The 13,275-nt window shown below is 36.7% G+C and overlaps 1 protein-coding gene across 5 annotated transcripts in view; it reads right to left on the bottom strand.

Moving 5' to 3' along the window:
- Positions 1-13,275, bottom strand: part of PPHLN1 (periphilin 1) — a 64,146-nt gene that overhangs the window by 48,466 nt on the left and 2,405 nt on the right. For all 5 annotated transcript variants that reach the window (XM_082279548.1, XM_082279551.1, XM_082279549.1 and 2 more), the window contains exons 2-5: positions 11,369-11,416; positions 10,185-10,276; positions 6,795-6,974; positions 6,293-6,348 (exon numbers count right to left, since the gene is read on the bottom strand). In XM_082279548.1, coding sequence (XP_082135674.1) covers positions 6,293-6,348; positions 6,795-6,974; positions 10,185-10,276; position 11,369 — 329 coding nt within the window. In that variant the 5' untranslated portion in view covers positions 11,370-11,416. The remainder of the gene's footprint in view (positions 1-6,292; positions 6,349-6,794; positions 6,975-10,184; positions 10,277-11,368; positions 11,417-13,275) is intronic.

Genomic DNA, 13,275 nt, shown 5'->3' on the forward strand with positions numbered 1-13,275 from the left:
AAATACTGCAGTTGAAACCCTGTCTACCAATCTCTCCTTTTCTCCCCATTCTCAAATGCAAACATTTCAGAAGTGGAATGACAGCAGTCTCGCTTTGAATGAAGTTTCTAGCATAATTCTACATATGTGGACACAGAGCCATATGCAGCAGAAACTCAGTTTGACACAAAAGTCCTAGTAAGAAAACAGGCAGTGTTCACATAGATAGTCTCTGGGTTCTAAGTTAAATAGAAAAAAGATTCATCACAGCAATAAAACCAGACTTGTCCAAACTGAAACTTTTATACTTTCAATTGACCTGCAACAGTGGACAGTTCCTCACTCAGTCTTCAGTACAGGGCATTTTTAAAATGCTACGTGGTATCTGCATGAGAAGATTTGAGTTCTTAAAATCCATTCAAAATAAAAACTTATAGACCTACAGAACCCAAAGTGCTGGCATACAATCAGACATATTTAACTCTGAGTAATGACAGTCAAATTATGAAATACAAATCTCAGTTTGCAAACAAATTGGTTGCCCCAAACACAAAAGAGCTAGAGCCAGTGGAGCAGAAAACAGTTCTTAAAGAAAATGTAGAAATTACTGAATCAATAAGACTGCTGCATAAGACATGAACTGAATGTGAAGTCATTAAATATTTCGTGTAAACCAGAAACAACTTTTAAGTTGTATATTACCTATTATCTTGTTCCAAAAGGTTCTAATTTTCTCCCTCCACCCTCCAAAATATCATAAGCCAAGATAAACTAATTTAGCTAGCAGCTTAACACAATGGGTTTTCTGAGCAACAGATTTCAACAGACAAGTCCTTGCCTGGAGTTGTAGACAGGTATAACGAATCTACCACAATGCTCTATTATATGGAAACTGCAATTTTGTATATGAATAAACAAGCTACTCTACTCAGCCATGTGAATACCTGAGAGGTTCAATGTTCAGGCAGAGATTTTATTTATTTATTAAAAGAAAAAGGCATGTGCTAATGAGTATGATTACAACGCTGCTTATCAATCTCTGTCAAAAGCAAGACCATTTTCTTTGGGTGACTGCCATATTTTTTTCCCTCCACACATGTTTTTTCTAATAAAGAATGAGGTTCTTGTATGGTGTCCCTTAAGAGCTGTCAAATATTGCAACAAAACAGTGGACTTATGTACATTTATAGCACCGTCTCAAATCCCTTTGGCTAAGTTTATCTTCTATAAGCAAGACATAGATCAGTTTACATTACAGGAAAGTTTAAATCCAAAGCCTAAAGGCCTCCCACAATATAATACACTGCTTTAAAACAGCATAATATTTAAACAGGTTCACTATTTCGTTAATCAAAGAATACATATAGGGAGGAGAAAAAAACCCCAAGAAACAACCCACCCCCCGTAATTCAAAGGTGACAATGTAAAGGTAACTGCCTTGGCCTATGACACATCTGAACTCCCAATATGAAATGCTGCTTTACTGAGAGAAGAGTCAGTGACCCTTCACTTCCATCTGGAGACTCTCTCATCAAACATTTCCATTTAAAATAACCATTCTTACCAAAGAAGAATTTTCTTCTCAATGTACAACCTTCAGACCACACCTCTACAACATCCTGTCATCACTCTGTGCACTTACAAGGGGTTAATCACTAAATGGAAGGGTAGTTCAAGCAGAGATCAAAAAGCCACAATTGCTGGGCTTCCATCCCCCACTTGCAACCAGTTTTCTCTATGGTCTTCAGTAAACATTCTCACTGTGAAGGTGTATGCATCTGCAAAAACCAAGGTATATTATGTTTTACCACCCTAAAGTGGTAATTGCAAGTTTAATATTCAGAAAACCACATAAAATTTTTCAGAGGAAAGACAATAAGCCATTGATTTTAAATACTTCCAAAACAAAACACAGAACTGCCTGATGAACCTCAGTTGTTCACAGATCACAAACTGTTTACCATTAAGTTTCCATATTCTACCAGACAGTCTTCTCTCATTTCTAGCACCGAAATTACTTCAGTATTTCCATTTATTGCAAAATATTTCCTAAGCACTCCAGGAAATAAGTTGATCTGGTTTTTTATGTACAAATGTATTAGTATTAAAGACTGGACTACTAAGACTATTTCCTACTTCACTTAGAACATGGGAGAAAAACCCAACCAACAAACAATAAACAAAACAACACAATAGTAGCAATAAGTTTCTTTCTTAACAAAGGAAAAATCATTCATATATACAGCCGAAAAGGAGATATTAAAAATGTCCTATGTAAGCCACTTCTCAGGAGTCTACTTCTTATTTATTCTACAAATATGGCAATCCTTATTTTACAAAAATCTGGGCCTCAGATAATTCAAAGGATCAAATTTAATGCATGTGTAGCTGGGATTTACAAGTGCGTCATTTTGTAATTTCTCTTTGAAGATGAGTCTTACCCATCTTAAGTTGCCAAGTTTCGTATATTTCCCATCTTGCAAACTCAGTTTGGTTGGTGAAAAAAAAGAATGAAGTAATGCTCTGTGCACTCAAAAGGATTAAAATTGGGCATGACTAAAGTGAACAGCAGCTAACAAACTTCTAAAGCATTTCACGCTGAAAAGTTCATCTGACCTTATAAAAATGAACTTGGATGCAAAATCCATTGCTATGAGGCCCACAGAGAAGTACTGCAAAACTAGAATCCTTCTACATATAATAGCATAGTTCCCTGCAACTTTTTAAAAAATCTGATATGCATGAATGCTTTGCATAAATGAGCTTAATATATTGCTGAAGACAAGCACTAACACAACTCCAGAAGCAATCAACATCAGTACAAGATAAATGTACAAAGTCACATCTTAATTGATCTCTACTCCTTTCAATTGCTAAGTCTCACAATCCTCATAGCATCAGCAATCAAGACATTAAAATTGCCTTAATGTGTGCAGAAAATTTTCTCCCAACTATGATGTACAATTCTTCATATATGTCAACTACACTTGAACCAAGAGGCACTTCAAATCAAGCTAAAACAAAATTCACATCAGTTCCTAGAGCTTAGAATTCCTTAGGTAACAAAAGGAAAGAGCTAGGAACTCATTCTGAAATCTATGCCCTGCACATCCACATTTTTTACATATAAAACATGTATCATTGCCATAAAGAAGTCATGGTCAGGACGACAGCTGTTCCCTAAACGTTGTATAAAACAGGGCATGTGGTCCAGAAAATAGGAGAAGGAATAGTAATGCTCCACTCAGTGCTAGACATGATAATGTCTACCATAAATAACAGCCACTTGGAAACTGGAGCATAACCCTATAAGGAGGAAGGCAAGAAAAAAAAGACAGTAAGCTAAGTGGTAGAACCTCAGGAATCCTCTTGTCACTCATGGAGAACTGCTGCTAGTCAGTAGACACATCACAGATGAAGCCACAGCTCTACAAATGCTAAGTAAGCAAACATGTCCTATTGTTAAGAAAAAGGCGAGAAGCTTAAAAAAACCCCAACAAAATACCACCAAAGAAACCACAGGAAAAAAAATACAAAAAATCCCTAACTGCTGGTTTCTTCAACAGCAAAGTTTAAGAGATTACAGAATCATAGAACACGAGGAGTTGGAAGGGACCCAACAAGGATCACTGAAGTCCAGCTCCGGGCCCTGCACAGGGCCATCCCCAAGAGTCACACCATGTGCCTGAGAGCATTGTCCAAACACTTCTTGAACTCTGTCAGGCTTGGTGCTGTGACCACTTCCCTGGGGAGCCTGTGCCAGTGCCCAACCACCCTCTGGGGGAAGAACCATTTCCTAATATCCAACCTAAACCTCCCCTGACACAGCTTCAGGCCATTCCCTTGGGGCCTGTCACTGGGCACCACAGAGCAGAGATCAGTGCCTGCCCCTCCTCTTCCCCTCAAGAGGAAGTTGTAACTGCCATGAGGTCTCCCCTCAGTCTCGTCCAGGCTCAACAGACCAAGTGACCTCAGCTGCTCCTCATAATGCTTCTCCTCAAGTCTCTACACCATCTATGTTGCCCTCCTTTGTACACTTTCTAATAGATTAATATTTTTCTCATATTGTGGTGCCCAAAACTGCACACAGGACTCATTTAAAGACACTTGATATTGCAGATAAGCAGCATTTTACTTTGGGAGAATCTCAAGTAATGTCAACCATACAAGTCTCCTGACTGTCTAACTTCTAACTATGCTTTAGCCATGTTCCATGCAATTTTTTAAAAAAATCCTTCTCGTTAAAATAATCTTAAACGTCCTCCTATTTCTTCAAACAAAAAAAATTATATATACTCCAAAGAACTTACTAAAATAATTCTAAGCATAACCAAAGCAAAGGCATTTTTACATAAAATAACTTTTTAATATCATGTTTTGTGAAGCAAATGTCTTTGAAATAGCAAGTAATTAGCATTTTCACCACAGGAGACAACATATACCAAGAAATGTACTTCGATTTCCTCCTTGAGATCCACTACATTGCTCAATAGTGGGCAATATGCAAAAAATCGTAATTAAGGATTAAGGAACACGACAAACATTTAGCAGTATGATCACAAGACTTTGCTTTCAAGATTTACTGTATTTATATAATAAATCAGTAGGGTTTCATTCAGTTGCAAAAGTATTTGAACCATAGATCTTTATGAAGTTCTTCCATAGCATTACTGCAGTTGTGTAACAGTTAGATAGTCTGAAGTATATAATAAAGACTCAGATAGGACTATCTTATACCATACAACACACTTATAAAGCCTTCAACAAAATGAGTTGACATTTTAACCTTACATTTCGAAAGGAAGAAATCAGGATGCATTTAAGACCATATTTTTGACCACTGGGTGCCACTCTTGTTCTGTGTACAATAAATTGCCTGACACTAACTCACTCTTCTCAGCCTTTTTGGTTTTTTCCTCAGCTTTAAACAACTCTGATTCTTCTAAATTGAGAAGATGAAAGAATTTTTACCCAAGTTTTTATCAAACACTCCTTTTTAAAACCCTTTATTATTGCTTCTAGCCCCAAGAATGCAATTCTGAAAGTCTATTGCACACAGACCCTTACGATACATGAAGGATTTCTTTTATGGTGGTGTTATAGAATAACCCATCTATGTCAGGTCTAAATCATCCCATGCAATGGAATAGATATCTACTGCAACTCTGTGGCCCTGTATGGATATTGCTACCAACAGAGCTTCATATTGAGTTTGCAACACCACAAGACCAAGGCTTTGAGCAAGCTTGTCAGGCTTGCTCTGTCTGAGCTTTTCCTGACCTGCTTGCAGTCTTTTTTTTTAACTTGCTGCTGGTTTAACAGCTATTTTTCTAACTGACCAGGTGTCTATAGCTAACTTGGTTTACTTTTGTTGATCTTGGTATGGTACAACCATAGTTTGAAACACATAGCACTAATAAGGAGTTATTCTATGATATAACGACTAACACCACAACGCAGTATCTACAAATACAGGCCTGGTATAATAGGTATCTCAGGAAGTGGAAACACAGGATGGGGCATATACAAGCACAGCCATCAGATGACATTCTTAAATCAGACTGCTAATACTTCAGCTATACTAACAAATCAATTCTTGTCTAAATATTTAAGGTGACTTTCATCCTTGTCCATAAATTTTGAGTGTAACACTATCCTGTGCACTTTATTTGCTAATTCAAATAATCCCATATAAAACATCATTGCAGGCATATGTATATTACAGCCCTATGATTTACTAGTAGTCCTTAGATTTCATAAATGGGAACCTGAGGCACAGACTAAGAAGGGTTCACAGAAATTAACATAACATATGATGGAAATACATATTCTTCAGTTCAGCTAAGAAAACAGGGAGCTCAGAACAAGGCTGTGGTGAACTTCACAATCCCATTATCTATTCCACCAACCTTTAAAATGGCACAGGCATTGTTATATTGTGGCCCCAACATACTGCAGCCACAGAATCAAATAACAGACCAAAGAATTCTCTGAAATCATGTAAAAATTGTGACTGATCAGAGATGCATTAAATTACTTACACTTCCAGGTTACCATCCTAAAGATGTTATCATTATGCCTCCTTTCCTTTACTAAACAAATACTAAAATAGAGACTTTCATGTCATATAATTTCTTTAATTTCTATTTCAAACAATACAACTAAAAAACATTTTTCCACTATTGTCTTTTACTTCAACAGATGTCCTTTCCCTGTTATTTCACTGGCCTGCTCTACCAACTGTTTTGATAACAAAGTAAAATGCCCTAAATATTTACAGCCTATGCATGGCACTACTAGCATCAAAAAATACCTGTATTCAGGTCTTGTAGGATGATCATCCCTTGCCCATCTGTATCCTGATTCATCCTGCAAAACATACATGCAAAACAACTGTGTGACGTGTATCTCAACATCAGATATCAGGTGTATTTTGCTGCCAAATGGTACTCAATTAATGCAAAACCAAAGCCTTTAATGAGCTAAAAAGAAATTAACCCCCACAGCAAGCATCTTCTCAATTTATTACTGTATCCCATTACTTTTATTTTCTTCCTCTGTCAATATTGAAGAGAGCAAATTTGCAATGTCATACAAAACACAAAAACTACAGAAGTTTCCAAACCATATATATGCTCTGACTTGAAGAAGAATTTCCTCTTTGAAATATAAATTACGATCAACACCTTGAAATTACAGAATTTCAAAGAGCTAGGTTGCAGGGGGCAACAATGATGACCTTTCCAGTATTTTAATCACCTGGTATTCAAGCATTAATGGGAAAATAAACATCATAAACACATGAGAAGAATCACCTTACGTACACCTCGGTGAGGAGGGCCACTTCTTCGGTCATGGGCAAAGCTGCGACCCTCGTCATAGTCTCTGTACTCAGCGTGACCATAATCGTCATAGCGACTGTAATTCCCGTCCCCCGGCCTCTCCAGCAGTGGTGGCTTCTTGGGCACAATGTTTACTATTCTATGGTAATCACTCTAAACCACAAAACAAACAAAATCACATTGCTTTTAACAGCTGAATATCCGTAATGAATAAACAAAAGTAAAACCAAGTTATTCCTAAATATGGGACTTAAAAGAAGAAATTGCACAGGGAAACAGCAAACATTAAAAGTCATGCCAGTCTGACAGTGGAATAACTTATTAAATCTAATTGGACACCACATATTCAATCCTCAGGCATTACAAGTTTAATTACAGAGGAAAAACTTTCAACATTGTTTAATTTTCTTTTGAAAGTTTATAGCAGTAGCATCAGCTACTTTCTGAGCATCGGTTAGCTATGTGTACTTCTCAGACTTTTACATTATCTTTAGAATGCAACAAAGAAAGTTACACTCGCAATGCCTATAAAACAAAGAGCCCATTTGAAAATACTAACTATTTTCCTTATGTCCTTAACATCCTCCACACTGCAGAGACTGTAGTTAAGACAGACCTTGCTTCATAATCTGAATAGATAAGCACACACTGACTACAAGGCAGTAGCTGATCTGAGGATTGACGTGACAGAATTTTAACACACTTGGTTTTTCTTTCAGTGCAAGTTTCAGGCAGCTTTTTGCTAGAACATAAAATTAATTTATTTCCTCCAAATAACCTATCATACACCATTTGCCAATTAAAGAAATTCTTTGTTTATTAAGTACAAATTGCACAGCAGCAAAAGACACAAATTCAATTTTCTAGAATTAAGTTTTATGTAAGTCAACTGCAAATAAAAAGCAAATGAAAACATTAATTGAAGATTTTGTATTTTAAATCTTCTTCCTTTAGCAAAACATTTTTTAATGGGCCTCACATAAAAGTTACAAATGCAGAGACTTGAGCTAGCATGTGCAATTTGGTGGGAGGGGGGGGGAAGACACTCAAGCTATTTTTTTAACAGTAAGAAGTCACAATCTAATGCACAGAGAGTTTTTGCAGAAAAATACATTACATTCACAAACTGCTAAATATTGCCATGCAAGGAAAAAAAAAAAAAAGTTAGTTTCTGATTAGTTCTGACTAGAGGGCAATCCAAAGCCAGCCTCCAGCCATACTGGTGCAAAGTGGAGACTACATAGACAGTCACATCGCTTGATCTACTCTTACCTCACTGAACATCCTCCACATCTAATTTTTTTTTTCTTAGTTTGGTGTCCTACAAAGATGTGCTGTGAGGCTTAAATAAAACTGTTCCATGTTTTAACCTCACCCAGAAGACCCCAGCACACAACTATCCTGACACATAGAACAGTTACATGAAAGCTTAATGTGTATCCAGTTGTGTTCTTTATCAGTATCTGAAAGCATATGTTTCTACTACACTCTATACTTGGCATATAATTAGCACCCAGTTTAGATGAGGACACATCTCTTGCTCTCTTCAGACAAAAAATATGTCATTCTGTATCATTGGCACATCTCATTTCCAACATACTAACCTATCGGCAAACACTAAGCACATTAATAGACTGAACAAATGAATTCCATTTCACTTGTCTAGTCAAAATTAAGTCAGACTTCTACATGTGGACACAAATACAATGGCACAGGCTTACAAGGACAGAAAGTACTTTCCAACTATCTTGAATCTGCAGAGCTGTATGAGAAGGAACTCCATATCCATCTGTCAGTATGGCAGAGAGATACCCTATCTTGGTTTTCCCAGCTACTGGGGGTGTTGTTTTGGTACAGATGGATAGTAATAATTGTCATGAGTGTATTCTGCTACTCCCTTCAACCCCAGTTCCAAACACATGTAATACAAAGCTAGCATTGAACTATGTAGTTAACTCTTGCATCAAAAGGAGTGTATCTTTTAGACTGTAAAGTAAATTTTCATAATGCCTATTCACACATTGTTCCCTGGGCAGCCTGAAAGAATTTAGAAATGTCACTGATGCGATGGTTAAATTAAATTGGCAATGCTTCAGTCAGTCAAACAACTTAAAAAAAAAAAACCTGTGAAAATATATTCTGCCTTTCCTCTTGTCCTGTCTTGATTAAGTATTTTGGAGAAGGAGGTAGATAAATGCCCTGTGAAAATCAATCTGATTTACTACTTGCTGAAAATGCAGAATGTTGCTGCCTGTAAAAAGAGTTAAAAACATCACAGAGCAGCCAAACACTAATAAACTCCTCAATAGAGAAGCCTCTGTAATGAGTTACCAAGTTACATTGGTAACTTACCAACATTGGTAAGCTTCCGAAGAGACAAGCTGAAAATGCAACAGAGGGAACCCAGAACATATGCTAAATCAGCTATGCTATTATTTCAACATTTACAATAAGTAAAAGGAAAGTGAGATAAGAGGCACCGGTACCTGAAATTTTATTTTGCCAAAAGCACATGGCACAGGATGTAAATAGAAATATCAAAAAGTATTCTTAAAATTCTATTTCTGTAATACCTTCAAAGAAAAAGCTACAACCTGTTTTATTTCTTTGCTAGAGACTTCAGACAAGGGAGAAAAAAAAATTATCCAACTCTGTGAGACAGAGATTTCCTAAAAGCATTCTAAAGTTACTCTATAGCACAGCAAGCACAGCTTCTGCATCTGCTTTTACATGTGTAACATACATACATAACATACCACAGAACACTCCATACCTACAGAGTAGATTTCTGTTGACAATCCTCTTGTAAAGTGTTTCCCTCACAGGGCTCCAAAGCACAACTTTAGCAAAGATGTACTTTCAACACTTATTATACATATCTCCTCCTATACTTTAACCATCATAACAAAAAACTGTGTTGGTGACAAGAACAATTATGAAAGACGTTCCTTTACCACCTCAAATTACATAAAAGAAATAGTAACATAAAAAGAAAAGATTGTGAAAAAATATAACATAGTATGGCCTTTTGTTCTCCAGAAGTCATTAAAAATCCTGCATTTAATAACAAAAAGAATTACACCAAAAAATCAGTTTATCAAAATACAAATATTCTAAAACTGTTTCAACAGATTTGAAAATTTAAAAAAAAGAAACCAAGACTTAATTCTGCAGGCATCCTGTTATTTCTGTGCAGATTTATGTGCTAGATTGTTGGCTTCAAAGAATGGGAAAAAAAAAGAATTTGGGGTATCCTAGGAACTTACAGAGGTAGATAAATCCAGCCCTTATGGTACAAGTCATTGTATAAAGGTATAGTATAGTGTTATTATGCTACAGATACAGTGCTTACTACACACTTACATCACCATGAATCCTTGGTGGGAGACGTTCTCTTGGAACTCTTTCATAGTCATATCGCCCTTCAGACCACATTTCATCTCTTCGATATGCCACTAAAGACAATAAAAATACAATTAGTCAAAACCAGACTCATTATGAATAGACAAAAGGACAGTGAGTAGAAAAAAAAAGGTTCACAGACTTCTCCCAATATAATGTATTATGCAGAAGCCCTGTACTTTTTATTGTTAGCCCTTTAAAATAAGTCTTTCTAGTTATGGAAAGTAATTAACGTACTTGGAGCAAAACCAACTCACAGTACGGGCAAGAAAACTGAACAACCAGAAATTAGTTCAGTACAATCAGTAAAATGACAGGACTTAGAGATGCTATAAACAGCTCTATTGAAATAATGCATAATGCAAATACTAGATGTACCTATAAACGCATACACACATAACCTACAGCAATTCTGATACTGCTCTGCTAAAAACACTGGAACTTTAAAAAAAAATAATTCAGCACCTATTTATTAGACTAAATAATTTCTACTTTTTAATAAAATATAATAACTTTGAATTATTTCATCAACTCAACCATCTGGAAAGAGATCAAAATGCCACACATCATTTCTTAATACAAAGCCCCATATGTTGATTACATGAATAGAACACACTCTTCACATGCAGATACTTCCTGTTTTAAACTGGGAGCCAGCAGAACAAAAAAATACCTCTTTCCAGAGGAAGGTGACTTTCAAAATCAAAATTAGTCATTAAAAACAAATGGAAACAAACCATCACCCTGAGAGATTCCAGTCACGCTATGCCAGACAACAGACTTGAGTTCAAACCTTTCTGTTGATTATAAAGGTGACAAATTATCTACTATACAACATTGAAAGCAGATATGCAATTGCTAGAATTATATTTTTCAAACCTTCCTTTCACAATAGTAGCTCTACCTGTTAAAAACAGTCAGTAAGGAAAAGTAACAGCAAGCCATATTCAGAAGGAGAAATACATAACCTATTTGCACAAAGTAAAAACACTTTACTGGAAATAGACTTACGAGGCTATATAAAAATATTGATTAATACAGATGCTAAGAATCAACATGACAAAAACGTTTATTAACTGTAAACAGAGGTAGCACTAAGTCCAATACACACTTTTGCAAAAAATAACAAACACTTCCATACTTACTTTTCTCTCAGTTTTAGCAACTCTGCTTCTGAAGATACATTCACTTACCTACAAAAAAACAGAAACTGAGGTTAGCAAAAAATGCATATATATTCATCGTAAGCATATTTTTTTCTGACAAGTAAACCAGACAGGTAAAATTTAAATATTTTAACTGCCTGTACCCTGTGAACTGTCTTTGTAAAAAAAAGTAAGATTCAGTTGCATGTGATGAGAGGTTAATGAAAAGCTTGATTTAACAAAGGCTTTTCTTTTGGTAAAAGACAGTAAATCCTGAAAAAAAAGCTCTTTCCTCAACTACGTGATGCATCTATGTTCAAAGATTTTGACCCTAGCATTGGTTCAAACAAACCAGAGTATCTTATTGAAATATGGTCCCATTTTATAACAGACTTGACCTTAAGTTTGCTCTATAACCAAGACACAGAACTAGTCTGATGTAGCTGCAGGTTATAAATCAAAAGCTGGCTAAACCAACCAGCTTATCCTGGTTAAGGACAAAAGCAAAAGGATCCACTGTCCCTGCCCTCTCCAGCAAGCTCCATGTAAGACTTACTAATTCTGAAATCACTGCTCATATTGCTGCCATTGGATGGTCAGGTGCATCACCAGAAACACCTTGGTGGCACTTTCATAGCAATTGCCTCAACTTTTCTTTATTCTGTACTACGCTGACTTTCGCTAAAGCCTAAAAAACGCACACCAGGGCTATATGCGCATGAACAGCTCTTAGGCCAACCCCATGCCCTCCTTCCCACATTACCAGGAGGATGCTCAGGACTGTCCCCACAGTCTTTGTGCCCAGAACAGTACTAGAACATTTCTGCGTTTTTATGTACTGGGAGGGACAGAATTAGCTACGGAAAGACAAAATCTTTACACTGAAAAGGCATCACGTGCTCTGCCTTAAAACACTTCACTGCTGGTCCCTCATGCCCAGCGCTTGCCCCAGGGGGAACCATTCCTTCTGTCCATACTTGCCCACAGCCGGGAAGCACCTGAACCGCCCACAGCACCCACTCCCTCCCCTGCTTATCCACAGCCCCCCCACCTCTCACACACACAGATATTTAAGTACTTGATGGCAACCCTCAGTTGTTTAGACCAATAGCAAATACCAGAAGCTGAACTCAGATAAGGTTTCCACGTGGGCTGCTTTTCTTTTTTTTCCATTTTGACAAATACAGTAGTGACCCTGTCCTTTTGCCTGCAGGAGTTATTGAAACTGTTAACTGAACACAATGTTCAAAAAGCAACACATCTCAGAGAACTGCTACTGAAGCCGAGTGCAAACTTACACCTCATGCTGCTTTGTCAGTCAAACCACCTCCAACATCCCAACACACATGACTGCCAGCAGGCTCTAACACTTACATACACACCCCATTATATTTTCAGGCAGCAAGGCTGATATAAACACTTCCTTTTTTTATCACTGTTGGACCTCACTGAAATGAGCAAGAATTAACACCAGTATTTTGACAAAAAAAACACAAGCTGGAAAAAAGGTAGAGATACACTATCACAAAAGTCAACAGACTGACAAAAAGTATATACCAGACAACAAGCAACTAAGCAGGTGGAAGAAAATCTCATTTACATTTAGAGGAATGAAATTAAGGCAGTTAATCGGGCAGAATCGACCATCACAAGTACAAGAATGGCTTTACTCCAATTAGCACTATGTTGTGCTCTATGCTAATACAGGTTTTGTCATCAAGCAGACTACACGGGTCTCTTCAGATTTTTTCATCACTGGGCTTTCTTTATCTAACAAACAATCGTTAATTTTTTATTCTCTTTTGCTTTCTAAATAATATGTGTTAAAAATTCCTAATGCATTTGCAAAAGCACTCCAGTATTTTGAAACATTTTGTACACAATTCTTGTCTGCTTATACTTATTTG

Source organism: Coloeus monedula, assembly GCF_965178545.1.
Source record: "Coloeus monedula genome assembly, chromosome: 4".
Classification (NCBI taxonomy): Eukaryota; Metazoa; Chordata; class Aves; order Passeriformes; family Corvidae; genus Coloeus; species Coloeus monedula.